The 16,473-nt window shown below is 67.7% G+C and overlaps 6 protein-coding genes across 6 annotated transcripts; 3 read left to right on the forward strand and 3 right to left on the reverse strand.

The window, feature by feature from the left end:
- Window positions 1-582: 582 nt before the first annotated feature.
- Window positions 583-3,025, reverse strand: FA09DRAFT_296490 (PLP-dependent transferase; the record flags this gene model as incomplete). Its single annotated transcript, XM_025740170.1, has 2 exons — window positions 583-1,473; window positions 1,523-3,025. 2 exons carry the CDS (start codon window positions 3,023-3,025, stop codon window positions 583-585), a joined length of 2,394 nt encoding a protein of 797 aa, XP_025599141.1.
- Window positions 3,026-3,965: 940 nt separating this feature from the next.
- FA09DRAFT_329345 (hypothetical protein) lies at window positions 3,966-6,902 on the forward strand. The gene is made up of 9 exons (XM_025742145.1): window positions 3,966-4,273; window positions 4,326-4,600; window positions 4,679-4,985; window positions 5,040-5,250; window positions 5,307-5,670; window positions 5,727-5,961; window positions 6,021-6,379; window positions 6,437-6,714; window positions 6,763-6,902. Exons 1-9 carry the CDS (start codon window positions 4,024-4,026, stop codon window positions 6,872-6,874), a joined length of 2,391 nt encoding a protein of 796 aa, XP_025599142.1. The 5' UTR covers window positions 3,966-4,023; the 3' UTR covers window positions 6,875-6,902.
- FA09DRAFT_329346 (hypothetical protein) lies at window positions 6,584-8,663 on the reverse strand. The gene is made up of 3 exons (XM_025742146.1): window positions 7,749-8,663; window positions 7,368-7,612; window positions 6,584-7,310 (listed from the first exon to the last, which is right to left on the reverse strand). Exons 1-3 carry the CDS (start codon window positions 8,165-8,167, stop codon window positions 6,922-6,924), a joined length of 1,053 nt encoding a protein of 350 aa, XP_025599143.1. The 5' UTR covers window positions 8,168-8,663; the 3' UTR covers window positions 6,584-6,921.
- Window positions 8,664-9,149: 486 nt separating this feature from the next.
- Window positions 9,150-11,321, forward strand: FA09DRAFT_360018 (putative hexokinase; the record flags this gene model as incomplete). The annotated part of the gene is made up of 6 exons (XM_025745187.1): window positions 9,150-9,289; window positions 9,626-9,811; window positions 9,894-10,513; window positions 10,569-11,053; window positions 11,109-11,196; window positions 11,252-11,321. Exons 1-6 carry the CDS (start codon window positions 9,158-9,160, stop codon window positions 11,319-11,321), a joined length of 1,581 nt encoding a protein of 526 aa, XP_025599144.1. The 5' UTR covers window positions 9,150-9,157.
- FA09DRAFT_256385 (cytochrome P450) lies at window positions 11,171-13,047 on the reverse strand. Its single transcript, XM_025739718.1, has 2 exons — window positions 12,238-13,047; window positions 11,171-12,186 (listed from the first exon to the last, which is right to left on the reverse strand). Exons 1-2 carry the CDS (start codon window positions 12,896-12,898, stop codon window positions 11,363-11,365), a joined length of 1,485 nt encoding a protein of 494 aa, XP_025599145.1. The 5' UTR covers window positions 12,899-13,047; the 3' UTR covers window positions 11,171-11,362.
- Window positions 13,048-13,642: 595 nt separating this feature from the next.
- Window positions 13,643-15,670, forward strand: FA09DRAFT_329349 (enolase). Its single transcript, XM_025742147.1, has 12 exons — window positions 13,643-13,677; window positions 13,739-13,886; window positions 13,943-14,252; window positions 14,309-14,361; window positions 14,417-14,644; window positions 14,706-14,800; window positions 14,862-14,958; window positions 15,019-15,207; window positions 15,266-15,311; window positions 15,381-15,425; window positions 15,485-15,539; window positions 15,599-15,670. The coding sequence occupies exons 1-12, from the start codon at window positions 13,648-13,650 to the stop codon at window positions 15,620-15,622; spliced, it is 1,320 nt and encodes a 439-aa protein (XP_025599146.1). The 5' UTR covers window positions 13,643-13,647; the 3' UTR covers window positions 15,623-15,670.
- The last annotated feature ends 803 nt before the right edge of the window (window positions 15,671-16,473 follow it).

Raw genomic sequence — 16,473 nt, forward strand, 5'->3', positions numbered from 1 at the left:
ATGGCCTGCACGCTCGGGGCGCAGCACCAGACTCGACTGCTGCAGCACGCCCGCTTTTCGCCCGCTACGTTGCGCTGCAAGAGAGCGCTGCGGACGCGGGCTGCGGCGCTCGGGCGCGGCGTCGGCGTCATTGGCGAGCACGCTGCCATGCACCACCGCGCTAACGATGCGGAATCTGGGCGAAGACCGCCACGGCTTCTTTCGTCTGCGTCGGCCGTCCGAGCTGCTGCCGGATCGACGCTGGCTCAGCCCTCAGTCAGATTGAGGGCAGCAGGCCGCGCCTCAACAGGAGCTCTGCTGCAGCGCAGCGCTTGCTTGACGCTAGTCGCGCCGCGTGGAGAACGGCCCGCGTTGCCTGCGCTGCTGCAGCGTGCAGCGTGCAGCGCAGACGCCGGCAGGCGGTGGTCCTCTTCCGCTGTGCTGCACAGCCGCAGCTTCTCAAGCTGCGCAGCGCGCGAGCCGATCTGCATCGGGCTCACACTCCGAGCGGATCAGGAGTGATGCATGACACGGGGCAGAAGTACAAGTGAGAGGTAGGAAGAAAAGAGTGTGGGTGAGGTCAGGCAGAGGGCACAGGCAGGTCTAGATGGCGTCCTCGCCGTTCCACTGCACAAGGTCGAGTGCCCGCTCGATGACCTTGTCGATCGGCCACACGCCGCCGGGCCCGCCGCTGCCATACTTCATCGCCAGCAGGCCGCCGACCTCGTCGCAGGCGCGCAGCACGTCGTCCATGTCCTTCTTCGTGTGGCTCGCGCTGACGCAGAAGCGCACGCGCGACGAGATGAGCGGCGTCGCCGGGTAGCCCACGACGACGACGACAATCGGCGGGCGCGCCGGCTCGTCGGCCTCGCCCGCGGCGCTGGCCGGGTCGCTGAGGATGGCGAGCTGCTTGGCGTTCTGCTCCTCGAACTCGGGCCCGTCCTCGCGGCACACGCGCCGGTGCGGCGGCAGGCTGCGCTGCCGGTCGAGCATGAGGCGCGAGAACATCGGCATCTTGGCCGGGTGGAAGATGAGCAGCGGCACAATGGGGCTGTCGCGGTGGCCATAGACGATGAAGCCGAGCTTGCGCAGGCCGCTCGAGAGGTAGCGCGCGTTGAACGCTAGCCGGCGCAGGCGCTCGCGGCCCTCGCTGCCGTCCAGCAGGCGCGGCGGCAGGTCGACCCACTTCGGCAGCAGCTGCTGCGAGTTGGCATCGAGGCTGACGCCCATGATGCTCGCCATGCTCGCAATGATCTGCGTCAGCACCGGCGGCGCAAGCGTCTCGCCGTACACGTTGGCGTGGTTGGCGAGGCGCACCCGGTCGATAATCTCCTTGCTGCCGGCAATGTAGCCGCCGGCAGCGCCAAACGACTTGGTGAACGTGCCCATGAGAATGTCCACACGCCGCGGGTCGATGCCAAAGTAGTCGCAGACGCCGCGGCCGTTGGGGCCGAGGGCGCCAATGGAGTGCGCCTCGTCGACGTACAGGTAGAACTGCCAGGGTGTGAGCGGGGACAAGCCAAGGGAATGCCGGCGAGCTCACCTTGTACTTCTCCTTGAGCTGCATGACGACGGGGAGATTGACAACAGTGCCCTCCATCGAGTACAGGCCCTCGACAATGAGCAGGATCTTCTTCCATGGCCGGTGCGTGCGCGGCATGCCCTGCGAGATGCACTCGCGCAGCAGGCTTTCGAGCTCCTTCATGTCGTTGTGCTTGAACTGCCGGATGCTCGCGCCCGACAGACGCGCACCGAAGCGCAGCGATGAGTGGTTGTACTCGTCGGAGATGATCAGCGTGCCAGCGCCAGCGATGGCCGGGATCGTCGTCGAGTTCGTCGCAAAGCCCATAGAGATGATGCACGCCTCGGGCTGGCCCACGAAGCGGGCCACGAGGCGCTCGGCCTGCGCGTGCAGGTCGAGCGAGCCGGCGCCCAGACGCGAGCCGAACGAGCTGACGCCGTAGCGGCGCAGGCTCTCCTCAACGGCATCGGCGCAGCCGCCGTGCGACTGGGCAAAGCCAAGGTAGTTGTACGCCGAGATGTTGAGCGCGCGCGTCTTCTCGCCCGTCAGGCGGAAGGACTTGTAGTAGTCGTCGGACGAGCGGTTCAGCGTCAGCACGGTGCGGCCGCACACGCCCGTGACGGGCCGCGAGAAGCAGTCGTCGAGACGCGTCTTGAGTCGCCGCGTGTAGAAGCTGTCAAAGTCAGAGTTCAGGGCTGCGTAGCCGTTGCTCTCGACGAGATGCCGGTACGCGGCGGGGTGGAAGCGCTTGCCGAGAAAGTCGCGAATGTGGCCAATGACAATCAGGGACAGGTACGAGATGTACGTCGTGAGCACGACGTAGTACGACGGCTCCTCCTCGATGGGCGAGGGCAGCGAGCTGCCGGCGCGGTGTGTCGAGACGTGCCGGTAGTTGGGATTCGAGCAGAAGCCGAACTCGGAGTGCAGCAGCGCACTGCCGTCCGAGCTGCTCTCGTGCGACGTCGGCGGCACGACGGTCGTCTCGCCTGCAGCGACCACCACGGCACTGGTGGGTGTCCGGCTCTTCACCACCGTGCCGTCGTCGATGGCAGCCGTGCCAGCCACAGCAGCCAGCGCTGACCGGGCCGGCGACGGCAGGTCGAACGGCGAGGGGCCGTCCAGGCTGTCGACACTCGTGCTGGTGCTGCCAGTGGTGAGGCTCGGCGGCACGCTGCCGTGCTCCTCGTCAGGGCTGGAGCCCGCCTCGGGACTGTAGCTGCCGTCCGAGCCCGGCAGCGAGACAGAGTGCGACGACGGCGACTTGGCCGAGCGCGGCGCCGGCTCAGCAACCTCGGGCGGCGAGACGCTGACCGTGGGGATGGCCTTGGTGGGCGTGGCGGGGTTGCGCGGCGCGCTCGCCACGCTTGCCTGCTGAGTCGCGCGCGGCGAGCTCGAGACGAGGCTGAAGCGCTTGGCCGGCGAGCCAGAGGGCGACGGCGAGGCCGAGGCAGGTGCGCTGCCTGCGGCGCCCGCCGACGAGCCGGCCGAGCCGGCCTTGCCGGAGCGGCGACCCCACGTGGGCATGGTGCGAGACGGGCGGGCGCCTCAGGGTGGCTGTGTGCGCCACGAGACAAAGGTGGCCGACGAGGCACGGGTGGTGCGCAGGCGAGGCGCAGACCTGGCAGAGAGGCCAGCCGCGATGCGTGTGTGGTGAGGTGGGTGTGTGACGCGCGGGTGGACGAGGGGCGATGAGGGGTGAGAAGAGGTGTGTGTGTGGCAGGCACTTGCACAGGCTCGCGCGCGCGGCGGCGGCGATGCAGCGCGCCTAGGGTCTCTCGCGGCACGCCGCCTCTCTCGCCCGCACCGCGGCACAGCGGTGCCGAGCGAATCGCGCGAAGGGGCTTGTATTCGCGTAAGCGCCGACTTCGGCCGTCCCACGCCCGTCTGTAGTCCCGGGCAGCCAGCCTGTCTCCGCACCCCTGCTGGCGCGCGCCGGCGGCGGCGCGCTGAGTTCGCCGCCGCATCTTGGGCATCGGCGCCGCGCGCGCGTGGCGTTCGGTGCCGGCGTGTTGCCGCCTGCCGCTCCGGAGCGCGGCGAGCAGCTCGCTGCGGCCTCTTGGGGCATCTGGCGTGCGCCGGCTGCGTCGGCCCGGAGCACGACGTTGACTTCGACAGACGGCGGGGCAGCCTGAAATGAGGCCGCGGCATGAGAGGGCGAGGAGAGAGGCAGCTCCAAGGGGTGCTGAGATGAGAGGGGCTGTCCCTGCTGCGCCTGCCGATGAGACGCTGCCATCTCGTGGCATGCTGGCCGAGCTCCTCTTGTTGGAGAGCTGCTGAGCCATACACAAGCGACACCTTGTGTCATGGGAGGTGCGACGGCGAGGGCGACGGCGTGCCTCGGGGAGCTGGCTTCGCAGCACCCTTGCAGCTCAAGAAGAGTGATAGCACGTGACCAGACGCGCCTGGGGTGCACGGAGCAACGTCGGGCGCGCGAGGCGCTTCACCTTCTTGCTCCAGACCCTCATCTCTACGTCCTCGGCCTCTGCGTCTCCGTCGTCTGCGAGTTGCCTGCAGCGCGCACCATGTCACGCCCCTCGGGCTCCGGCGCGCCCCTGGGCAGCAGCGGCCTGCCCCGGCCCGCCGCAGCTCCAGGCGCCTCGCGCTTCGGCTTCGGAGCACCCGCCGCACGGGTGCCGTCTGCGGGCGCGCCGGCAGCGCAGGCGCGGCCCAGCGCCATGCCCGTCGGTGCACGCAGCAGCCTTGCCGCACCCTCAGCTGGCGCCGGCAAGCGCTCTGCCAGCGTGGCCGGACTCGGCGACAGCCAAGCGCCTGGTGAGCGCCGCACGCCATGGCTGCCGCCTGCGCAATGCTGACCGGCCGGCAGCGCCTCACATGCGCTCCTCGATGCTCTCCTCGAGGGCGCACTCGCCGCCAGCGTCGCCGCGAGTCAATCTGGCCGCCGAGATGGAGGCGCTGCGCAGCGAGTCGGAGCGCAAGCTCCTCGTCGCGCAGCGCAGCTACGACTCACTGGAGCGTGACTTTGCCGAGCTTGGCGGCAAGGTCGACCGGCTGGAAAAGGAGCGGCGAGAGCTGCTGCGCGAGTGGGAGGAGCGCAGCGCGGAGAACAGGGACCGAGAGCGCGAGTGGAGAGAGGCGGAGGTGAGTGCGCCGCCCTTAGACCCGCGAGGCTTGACGCTGGACCGAGGAAAGTCGATCGCCTAACGCCGATGCTGCCAGACGCAACTCAAGTCAGAGATCACGAAGCTGCACGCGAGCAATCTAGCAGCCACGCGCTCCGCCTCCGAGCTGCAGGCATCGCTCTCGACACTGTCGCAGAAGAACCGATCGGAGCAGACCGCCCTGCAAGGCCGCGTGCTGGAACTCGAGGGCGACCGCGACGAGGCTTTGGAGCAGGCAAGCATCGCGCAGGAGGAGCTTGCGCGGAGAGAAGAGGAGTGGAAAGCGAAGGAGACGCAACTGCGGGAAGACCTGGGCCGGTCACAGCCCAAAGAGGAGGACACGCGCCTGGCCGAGGAGCTGCATCGTGAGCTGCTCAAAGCGAGGACTGCGGAGCGCGCCATCTGACGCCGTTCTTCAGGGCAAACGAGCCACGTCCGAACGCTGGAAGCGAACGTCGCAAAGCTGGAGCAGGAGAACCGGCAGCTGCGCGACCACCACACCAGCGTCGAGGTGCTGCGCGAAGAGAAGCGCGCTGCCGAGACGCGCGCCCGAAACGCAGATGAGCTGCGCTCCAAGGTGATGAACGCAGAAGCGCGCATCGAGAGGCTGGAGCTCGAGAAGTCGAGCAGGTGAGTGCAGTCGCGTCAGATTGCATCGCGAAAGAGGTCTGACGCCTCAGTCGCAGGGCCGAGCAGCTCGTCACCGGCGCGCCGATGTCGTTCGAAGAGGCACAGCTCTTTGCGTCCAACCCGGATGCGCCATTGCCGCAGCTCGTCGCCCCGGAGCCGCTCGACGTCCCTCAGCTGCCCGGCTGGCTAGCCACGCTCCGCGGCACGGTCTCGGGTCTCACTGCGCGGTCCGAGGTGCTTGCGCAGCGACTGCAAGTTGCCTCGGCGCGCGCCGAGCAGGCCGAGAAGGACTTTACGGAGTCAGGTCGCGCGCGAGAGAAGCTCAGCGCGCAGCAGGCCGAAGACGCGGCTGCCCGCACACGAGCTGAGCGTCTGGCGAAGAGCGCGCAAGACGAGGTGGAGCGATACAAGGCCATCTACGTGAGCATGAGCCGCGCTCCATGCGCGCGAGCCGGGCGCTGACCCCTACTCAACAGGAGACATTCACTGCAGAGGCAGCCAATCGCTCCAGCACCTTCGACGCAGCCAACGCCGAGCGGATAGCTGGGCTGGAGGCAAGCAACAAGGAGCTGCACGCTGAGGTCGAGCAGCTCTCTGCCGATCTGCAAGCGGCTCGACAGGAGGTCACGCAGAATGCCGGCCGGGCATCGGCGGCAGAGGACGACGCCGAGCGCGCTGCTCTCGTAGCTGCAAACGAGCAGCTCAGCCAGGGTCAGTGCCTCGGATCAGAGCGCACGGCGCTTTGCGCTGACGCTGCCCTGTTCTCGCAGAGCTGCAAGAGACGAAGGCCGGTGTGCAGGCGCTGCAGAAGGAGTGCGAGCGGCTCAGCACGGAGAGCGACGACATCTGGCGGCGCTACATGGGCGGCGAGCACTCGGCGCAGCAGCGCGTGGTCGAGATGCTCATCAACCCGGCGCAGCAGCGCATGGACCTCAGCCGCGCGCGCATCGAGGGCCTGCAGCGCGACAACGAGCAGCTCATCCAGCGGATAGCCGAGCTTGAAGCTGCGGGTGCCAGCGCCCCGGGCACGGAAGGTGGGTCACAGGCTGGCCAGCAGAGCCTGCAAACCATCCTCGAGCTCCGCGAGGCCCTCAAGATGAAGGAGAAGGTGCTCGACAGAGTCCGCTCGGTGAGTGCCCACACTACGGACTGCCCTGCCACTCGGCTGACAGCGCCCGGTGCACAGGTCTTCAAGGCCAAGGGCACCGAATACCGCGAGACGGTCGAGGCGCTCTTCGGCTTCAAGGTCAAGTGGGAGCAGGACGGCCGCGTCAAGCTCACGTCGTCCTTTGCGCGCTCGGCAAAGGGCACGACGCTCACATTCCGCTCCGACCGCGACGACATGGGCGCCATGAAGATCCACGGCGAGGCGATGCAGGGCATGGCCAACATCGAGAATCTGCGCACATACTGGCTCGACGGCGCCAAGAGCGTGCCGTGCTTCCTTGCGGCTCTGAACATCGAGTGAGTGCGGCGCGCCTTCTGGGCCCCACCGATGCTGACAACGTGCAGGCTCTACGAGAGCACCACTCGCGCCCGTCTCGGCGGCTGGGTCGACGAGCAGGAGCCGGCAGAGCCTCAGCCGCGCGTGGCTGCCGGCGTCTTCCAGGACGACGACGAGTGACGGGCTTTCTCCGCAGTATGATATCCTTTAATGCATCTCTCTCCATGCTACCCGCCGTGCGGCATGACTGCCCATGCGCCGAGGGCCACGAGCAGGCCCGTCACCTTCTCGAGCGGCGTGTGGAAGAAGAGCGCCGTGCACGCCAGGCAGAAGAGCTCGACTGCCACGAGGGCCAGCACGCTGACCGCCGCAGCCAGGTTGAGGCGTGCGCGGTTGACAGCGGCGCGCTCGGACTGCGTGGCGCCCTGGCGCGGGCCCGTCCAGCCCGCGAAAGGGTCGCGTGCGGCCCAGAGGGCGCGAGGGAAGAAGGAGGCGAGCGAGTCGCGCATCGACGCCGGCGCGAGGTACGGCAGGAACGGAGTGAGCTCCTCGAGCAGGAAGAGCGCCGAGAGCACGAGGATGTACGTGTGGCCCGAGATGTCGTGGCCGCCGCGGACTGCCGGTGCTGTCGTCAGCTACTGCGGCGGCTGTGCGCTTCCCATGCATCACTCACACCTCGCCTTGAGCTTGCCGCCCGTGCCCTGCGCTGCCAGCACAGTCGCTGTGTTGAAGAGCTGCGGGTGAGAGGCGACGGTGACGGGCTTGCGCGCGTAGCAGAATGACGGGTCGATGGCGCCGCCGTTGGGCAGCACGATGCCGGGGCCGCCGAGGCTGTGCATGTCGGGGATGCACTGCGCGCCCGTCCAGTAGAGCACGCGCTCCATCAGCGGCGGGCCGAAGAACCAGGCTGCGAAGAGACTGCAGAACCAGGCGTCAGGACAGGTGAAGATGCCACTCGGCGTCAGCGCGATGCACTTACACTAGGGAGCGATGGCACAGCAGCACGGCAGAGCGTCAGCAAATGGCCACAGCACAGGGCAAGGCGGCGTGCTCACCCCAGAGAGCGGTAGCTACGGCATAGCGCACGGCACTCTTGGCCAGCGCACCGGGCCGCGCGCCCTGCTGCGCATCGGCGCGCTGCTTGCCCTTGCCCTCGGGCTGCTGCTGCGCCGGCGCCAGCGGGCCGCGCAGCGTCGCCGCCTGCACGAGCCACGCGGCCGTCGTCCACGCCCAGGCGCGCTTGATGACGAGCGTGTTGAGCAGGTTGCGGCGGTCCGCCAGGCGCGTGTTGGGCAGGCGCGCGGCGCCGATGAGCGCGGCCGACGTGGGCGACGAGAGCGAGACGTTGTAGAGGTGCAGGCCGTGCCAGGCCGAGTAGAGCGTGCCGCCGAGCACGAGCACGGCGACGAGGCCGATGTAGAGCTGGTGCGGCGGGCGCAGCAGGCAGGCGTGCGGCGCGGTAGCTGTCGGCATGTTGCGAAGTGGTGGTGGACAGGAAGGCGAAGCGACGCGGGCTTCCCGAGCAAGCGAAGCGGGTGCACGGGCGGGGGTCCGGCGTGACGCCTCTTCTCCCGCGCGAGAAGCTGCGCCCGCCACGTCGGTGCCATGTGGAGACGCGCGGCCGGTGACGTAGGTGCTGCCCACGACCCTCAGCCATGCCACCTTTCAGCCGGCTCTTCTGCCGCCATCCTTGGGCGACGAGCGCCGCATGCGTTGGTGTGGGCGAAGCGCAGAGATGACTGTGAGAGGAGTTGCGGCAAGCTCGAGGCGTCGGCAGGCCAGCTCGCTGGAGGCCCAGCGCTCGACGAGCGAGTCTCGCCGAGGCGGGTGGAGGATCTTGCCGCGGTTCTGCAGCGTGCAGCCATGGCGGCCCTCGCTCAACCTTCGGTCGCTGCTGGCCTGCACCAGCTGCTGCTGCAACCTCTCGCCTGCGAAAGGAGCATCTGCGCAGTTTGTGGGGGTCGACTGCAAAGAAAGGAGGGCCACACAGCAAAGGCAAGCAGCGAAAAAGCAAGAGAGCCGCATGCCGGCCGGCCACCTGCAGAGTTGGCGGTGCAGCAGAGCGCGCCAGCCGCGCGGCGTCTCTCCTTTTGCAAGCCCTTGTCTCGACATGCTCGCTGCCGGCCATGCGCGCTGTGTCCGAGACAACGGCAGCGGCACCCCTGAGCAGTAAAAGCAGCTCAACATAGCGCATCAGGGAGGGTGGCTGCCGAGGGCGCAGCAGGCCGGCCGTCTGTGCCTCCGCGGGCGCGAGGTGGAGCCGGCACGGCGCCGGCTCTGCGCGCCCGTGCGCCGCCGCTGCACGCTGGCTGCTCTGCTGCCGTGCCTGTGCCGCGCGCCCTGGATCTTGTGCTGGCTTGGCCTCCATATCTTCAGCGCACTCGCCCCTTGCCTTCCAACCCCCACCACGCAGCAGCCACGCCAGATACCCTCTCTCTGACGTCCCCGCTGCCTCAACACACCATGACCACGACCCAGCGCGCGCCCTCGGCCGACGCCAACATCGCCGGCTCCGGCTCCAAGGGCCGCCGAGTCTCGCACACCACGCCACTCAAGGGCCGCCGCGGCAGCGGCGTCGAGAAGACTAGCGACCACGTGAGTGGCCGGCGGCGGCGGCAGCGGCGGCGGTAGAGGCGAGCCGGGTGATTGTGCCCTGGCCCGGCCCGCCGATCGCAACCCAGTGGGCTGTGCTGCTGCTGGGCACCTCGGGCCGTGAGCGCCGATCCTCCTGGGCCATCATGGCTCACGGGCAGCTCGACGGCCTGTGCTGCCTCGGGCGTGGCCTATATGATGGACTAGGCTCTGCGCTGTGCTGCGCTTGCACACAGACTATCCCCGCCTACTACTCGCATGCGGCCCTACTCTACAGAATCTGCTTCCATGCAGACCTTCTCCACCTTCCTCAGCTACTTACTCTCGGGCATCATGCAGATCGTCTCGTGGCACACCTCGACGCACAGCTCGCGCGAGAACCCGAGTGCCTCGGCAGAGCAGCTCAAGGAGCAGTATGAGCACTTCAAGAAGCTCTTTGAGCTGACGCCCGAGACGCTCACGCGCATCACGGACCGCTTCGTGGAGACGCTGGAGCGCGGCCTGAAGAAGGAGGGCGAGACTGTGGTGAGTAGCGCATGTCAAGGGAGCCGCTTAGCGCTGGGGATCACAGCACACGCCGTCTGGTGGCTCACGTGCTGCTGCACAGCCCATGCTGCCCACCTACGTCTTTGGCTGGCCGACGGGCGACGAGAAGGGCTCGTACCTGGCGCTCGACCTCGGCGGCACCAACCTGCGCGTGTGCCACGTCATCCTCAAGGGCGGCGGTCAGTTCGAGGTCACGCAGACCAAGTTCCGCCTCACCGAGGAGCAGAAGCAGATCGAGGGCCAGGAGCTCTTTGACTTCTGCGCCGACTGCCTCAACACGTTCATCTCGGACCACTTTGGCGGCCCGGACGGCACGGTGCACCTCGAGGAGGACATTGCGCTCGGCTTCACGTTCAGCTACCCGATGGAGCAGGACAAGATCGACCACGGCAAGCTGGTGCGCTGGACCAAGGGCTTCGGCAACCCCAACACCGAGGGCAACGACTGCGCGGCCATGTTCCGCAAGAGTCTGGAGAAGTACGAGGTGCCGATCAAGATGACGTCGCTCATCAACGACACGACGGGCACGCTCATCGCCTCGAACTACGTGCGCAACAAGACGAAGATCGCCTGCATCTTCGGCACGGGCTGCAATGCCGCCTACATGGAGCACATCTCGAACATCCCCAAGATCGACCACCACGGCCTGCCGGGCGACCGGGACATGGCGATCAACTGCGAGTGAGTGTGGCTCGGCATTGCAGGCGCGCGTGGGCGCCGCTGACGCACGGACCAGGTACGGCGCCTTCGACTCGTTCGAGCACAAGCACATGGCCGACATCCGGACGAAGTACGACGAGTACATTGACCTGCACAGCAACAAGCCGCACGAGCAGTCGTACGAGAAGATGATTGCCGGCCTGTACCTCGGCGAGATCTTCCGCCTCGTCATGTGCGACCTCGTCGACGAGGGCGTGCTCTTCCTCGGCCAGAACACGTACAAGATCGAGAAGCCAAACGTCTTCGACACGGCCTTCCTCTCGCTCATCGAGTCGGACCCGACCGACGAGCTGCTGACGGTGACGGGCCTCTTTGCGCACTTCTTCGGCCTCGAGACGACGATGGAGGAGCGCAAGTTCTTCCGGCAGCTCGCCGAGCTCATCGGCACGCGCGCCGCGCGCCTCTCGTCGTGCGGCATTGCGGCCATCGCGCGCAAGATGGGCTACGAGAAGGAGGGATGCGAGGTCGGCGCCGACGGCTCGCTGTACTCGAAATACCCGCGTGAGTGTGGCGCTGCGATGCGTGCGCCTGCACGACAGCTAACAGCCAGCCGCAGACTTTGCCGACCGCCTGCACGAGGCGCTGCGCGACCAATTCGGCAAGGACTGCAAGATTCACAGCCACCAGGCCGAGGACGGCAGCGGGTGCGTCGCGTCGAGGCCGTTGCTGCGCCTGACTGTCGCTTACATCGCTCCACAGTGTCGGCTCTGCGATCATTGCGTGCATGACCCTGCTGCGTCGCGAGAAGGGCGAGTTCGACCACGTCTAATCGGTACGCGCTGGTGAAGGCTGTAATGCACAATTTCTGCGTCATGCCCTCCGCCTTGACACTTGCGCCGCAACGAGGCCACGCGGGAAGCCCACGTTGAACATGTCCCGTCCGCGCGGCAGTACGGGCTGCACGACCTCGAAGCGCCGCAGAAAGGCCGCGAGCATCTGTCGGAGCTCCTCCTCGGCGAGCGCTCTGGCCAGGCAGGCGCGGGAGGGCGCGCCGGGCAGACCGAACGCGATTGACGCAGGCGCCCCATCCTCGTCGAGCCACTTGGACAGCGAGAAGGGCGTGTCTGGCTGATGCAGTGCCTGCTGGCCAATGCCGATGACGGTGCCGGCAGGCAGGAAGGTGCCGTCATCCAGTCTGAGGCCCTTGGCTCCCACGATGCGATCGAGAGCGCGCGGCACCGGAGAGGTGACACGCAGGCACTCGTTGACGGTGGCCTGGAGCAGCTGCTCTTCGCCGCTGCCCTGAGCCTGGAGCGCTGAGCGCACGCGCTCCAGAGACGACGAGGCCTCGGCTGTGTGCAGTCGCAGCAGACCGACTGCAAGCGTCGCGGCGAGGCTCTCGCTTGCCGCGAAGAGCAGGTCGTAGCACTCGACGCTGATTGCCGCTCGCTGCTCCGTTGCGTCGAGCTGAGCATACGCCGGAGCGCGAGCCATCGCGGCGGGGTAGGCGGCGTCCGGCGAGCTCACCGCGCCGTCGACGAAGGCCTCGTAGTGCGCCAGCGCTGCGGTGAGCTTGTCTTGCTCGTGCACAGCTTTCGATTTGGCTGGCGACACTTTGCGCCAAGCCGTCGTCAGCTTCTCATGCGCTGTCCGCAGCTTCGGCCCATAGGCAGGGCTCCAGAGCCCGAGCGGCACTGTGTCACCGGTCAGCAGGAGGAGGGCAGCACGGCAGAGGCTCGACTGACCCGCCTCGTTGAAGTGATCATGGATCAGGCCGATGTCCGTCGACATGAAATCGCCGTGCCGCAGCGCATGCGTAGCGCCGTACGTCTTGCCACAGTACAGCGTGGCTGCGACATCGATGGCAAAGGCGCGGAAGAGGGCCAGCAGATTGACCTGCGCTGTGCCGCTACCGACTTTCTTGTCGAGCACGTCGAGCGTGGCGTGGACTGCGTCGCTGACGACGTCGGCCTTGTCGCGCACCGCCGTCTTGGTGAACAGCGAGGCGACGACGGATGCTCGGGCGCCGTGATCTGCACGGCTGCGAGAGCTGAAGACCGTCGCTGATCCCAGGTCAAAGGCGGCGTAAGCTGGCGCCTTGTCGAGCGAGCCGATGTCCTTGAGCACCTGTGCGCTCGCGGTCGAGAGATGCAAGCGCTTCGGGCCGGTCCGCAGGACGCTGCTCCGTAGCCGAGCGTGCGCATCGACCAGCCCAGCCGAGACGCCTTGCGGGTGCCAGAGATCGAGCAGCAGGTGCGGCAGCGAGCTGAGCCCGGCGCCGGGCGGGTACGCCGGGTAGCGCCGCAGAGCCGCGGGCGTGCGGATGCGCTCCAGCAGCACGAGCGCCGCCACGAGGCCTGCGAGCCCTGCCAGGACGCTCCAGCCGACGTCGGCGTGCAGCGCCATGCTTGTAGTTGGAGTAGAGTGAGCGTTGCTGAGCGAAGGTGCCGCCGCTCATGGGCCTCAATCTAGCCAGATCACGTGCTGATGATCTACTACCGCCTCCTGCTCACAGCCGCAGAGCTCAACTTCCCCGCTTCGGCTGCTCAGGGCACAGATGTGCCAGCTCTGCGCTGCTGCCGTTGCTTTGCACCTGCAGGCTGCTGCAAGCGGCCGATGCGGAGGCGGAGGCGGAGGCGAGCACAGGCGGAGGGTCCGGTGAGCGGACCGCGCCGGAGCCGCGCCAGAGCCGCAGGCGTGCCGCATGGTCGGGCGACCCCGGCCTCGCCCGAGGTGGGCGTGCGTCTGTGCGCTTCCCCATGGGCAGCCCCTGCGGCCAGCCTGGGCCCCTCTCGCACTCCGGAGACCTTGTCTGCGTCCCCGCTTGCACCTGGGCACGCCTCTGAGTCGTCGCACGGAGATCTGCGAGGCGAGAGGGGTGAGCGCAGGCGGCGCTGGGGCGGCAGGACTCCACGTGGCAGCGGCAGGTCCGTGCGTTATCCTTCGCGTGTGCCAGCAGGTTCGACGGCGCCAGGCACGGCACATGGCCAGTCTCTGCAGCCGCGCCCAGGCCTCGGGGCGCGCCGTCAGGGCGCAACCTGAACACCGCTGCGGTGCCTTTGCCCGCCCGCGCCGCCGCCTCGCTTCATCGGATTCTTCCGAGACGCTCAACCCTGCCCTCCCTCCACCACACCACACCTCACACACATCTCATCATGTCTGTCACCAAGATCCTCGCTCGCCAGGTGCGTACACGCGGCTGCGCGGCTCCACTACCCGCGTGCACCTTGCTCACACGCACCGCAGATCTTCGACTCGCGCGGCAACCCCACCGTCGAGGTCGACCTCTGGACGGCCAAGGGCCTCTTCCGCGCCGCCGTGCCCTCGGGCGCGTCGACGGGCATCCACGAGGCCCACGAGGCGCGCGATGGCGGCAAGGCGTACATGGGCAAGGGTGCGTGCGGCTGCGGCGATGTGGTCGACGCCTGTGCTGACGTTGTCCTCGCTCAGGTGTCCAGGGCGCCGTCGACGCCGTCAACGGCGAGATCCAGAAGGCCCTCCTCGAGTCCGGCCTCAACGTGACGGAGCAGAAGGCCATCGACGACCTGCTCATCAAGCTCGACGGCACGCCCAACAAGGCGCGCCTCGGCGCCAACGCCATCCTCGGTGTCTCGATTGCCGTCGCCAAGGCCGGTGCCGGCGAGAAGGGCGTCGCGCTGTACGAGTACCTGGCCGGCCTGTCCGGTGTCAGCCGCCCGTACATCCTGCCCGCCCCGGCCATGAACGTCATCAACGGCGGCTCGCACGCCGGCAACAACCTGTGAGCAGGCCAGTATAGTGATAGCTGTACAGTCCCTGACGCTCTTCCCGCTGCAGCGCCTTCCAGGAGTTCATGATCGTGCCCACGGCCGCCCAGACCTTCACCGAGGGTCAGTGCACGCGAGAACTAGATGCGCGCTGCAGCAGCTGACAGAGCCTACACAGCCATGCGCGTCGGTTCGGAGGTGTACCACACCCTCAAGAAGGTCATCGTCGCCAAGTACGGCCTTGACTCGTCGCTCATCGGCGACGAGGGCGGCTACGCGCCGCCGGTCAAGTCGGCCGACGAGGCCCTCGAGGTGCTCGCCGAGTCGATCAAGAAGGCCGGCTACGAGGGCCAGGTGCACATCTCCCTCGACGTCGCCTCGTCCGAGTTCTACAAGGACGGCAAGTGTGAGTAGCCGCCGTGCCTGAGTGTCCGCATTCGCGCAATTCGCTCATGCCCCGCGCGCAGACGACCTCAACTTCAAGGACGAGAGCAACCCCAACCTCGTCACTGGCCGCGAGCTCGCCGACATCTACCTCGGCTACATCAAGAAGTACCCCATCGTGCGTGCTCGCTCGCGCGCTGCGCTGTCAGGGGCACGCGGCTGACGTCGCGCGCGCACAGACCTCCATCGAGGACCCCTTCGACCAGGACGACTGGGAGTCGTGGACGTACTTCCGCGCCAACTCGGGCGTCACTGTCATCGGCGACGACCTCACGGGTGAGCACGCGCGCGCGCATGATGCGCCCGCTCCCACCAGCAGCTGACCCCGCGCGCCAGTCACGAACCCGCTGCGCATCAAGACTGCCATTGAGAAGAAGGCCTGCGACGGCCTCCTGCTCAAGATCAACCAGATCGGCACGATCTCCGAGTCGATCCAGGCCGCGCAGCTCTCGCAGAGCGACAACTGGGCCGTCATGGTCTCGCACCGCTCGGGCGAGACGGAGGACGTGACGATTGCCGACCTGGGTGAGCTTGACTGCGTCGCGCGCGCCTGAGCTGCCGCTGACTCGACTGCGTCACACAGCTGTTGCCCTCGGCGTCGGTATCATCAAGGCTGGTGCCCCGTGCCGGTGCGTGGGCAGACTCTGCCTTGCTTCCGCACGCCCCGGCTGACCGAGTCCCTTCCTCATCTCCTACAGCTCGGAGCGCGTTGCCAAGTACAACGCCCTGCTCCGCATCGAGTCGTGAGCACTAGCGCCTCCCCGCGCTGCCCGTTCCGCTTTGACGCCTCACTCCCCTCCAGGCTCGAGAAGGACATCACCTACGCCGGCATCAACGGCTTCACCGTTGACAACGCTGTGCGTGCGCCCCTTTGCACGTGTCCTGCGCAGCCCACTGACGCGCCTTGCTTCCACAGGCGCCCAAGGTGCTCAAGAAGTAAAGCTCTCTTGAGCTCATAGAGGGTCGATCGGAGCCGGAGGACCTACACTGCTCTGTCTCTCGGTTACCGGTCCGGTGAATGCGATGCGTCTTATACAGCTGGGGCATGAGGGTGCGGCGTTGAGAGAGCAGCGAGAAGGATCGAGGGCGCGGAGGATGTGGACGCGCGCGCTCTGCCCGCCGGCTGCGCAGCTTGGCCGTCGGTACAGCGCGAACCGGCGGCGGCGCGTACTTGCTGCTTCGTGCGAGGATCTGCGAAGAAGTGGGCGACATTGCGCTGATTTCTCCGAGGTGCTGCTTCTTCGGCAGATCGGGGAGCTGGCGTCAGCACCGACCGAGGCGTGAGGGTCGAGGCACGCGGGTCGGCTCCGCCCGGTGCCGGATCCGCGCAGCCGCGCGCCTAGCTCGCCCCGCGGGTCTGCTGGCCGAGCGCCGCCGGAGCGCGGCTCCGCGCCGTCCTCATCCATTCGGCGTTCTGCGCCGACGCCGCAAGCCTCTGTGCATGCTGATGCTGTTCGCTCATGCGTGGCGCACCCGCCCCGGTTCTCTCCGGACAGCTTTCATCATGGCACATGAACGTCGAGCTGTCCTGCATCGCTCGTCGTCGTCGTCGAGGGGCTGAGGCGTGCGCGACGGACGCCAGGAGCCGCCGCCGCGAGCGGCCGGGCCGTGCGGGTCGCGCGCGACGAGGACGCAGCAATCGAGCTAGCTCTGAGGGAGAGGCTCGGCTGGTGAGAGTGCGGAGATGAGCTGCCCACGCCAAAGAAAGCTTCACAGGCTTGGCGCTCTCACGAGGTGACACAAAACGTAGAAGCGCAGGCGCTGCACAGCCTGCGATCCGGTCGCGTGGGC

The sequence above is a fragment of the Tilletiopsis washingtonensis genome (assembly GCF_003144115.1).
Source record: "Tilletiopsis washingtonensis strain MCA 4186 unplaced genomic scaffold FA09scaffold_8, whole genome shotgun sequence".
Lineage (NCBI taxonomy): Eukaryota > Fungi > Basidiomycota > Exobasidiomycetes > Entylomatales > Tilletiopsis > Tilletiopsis washingtonensis.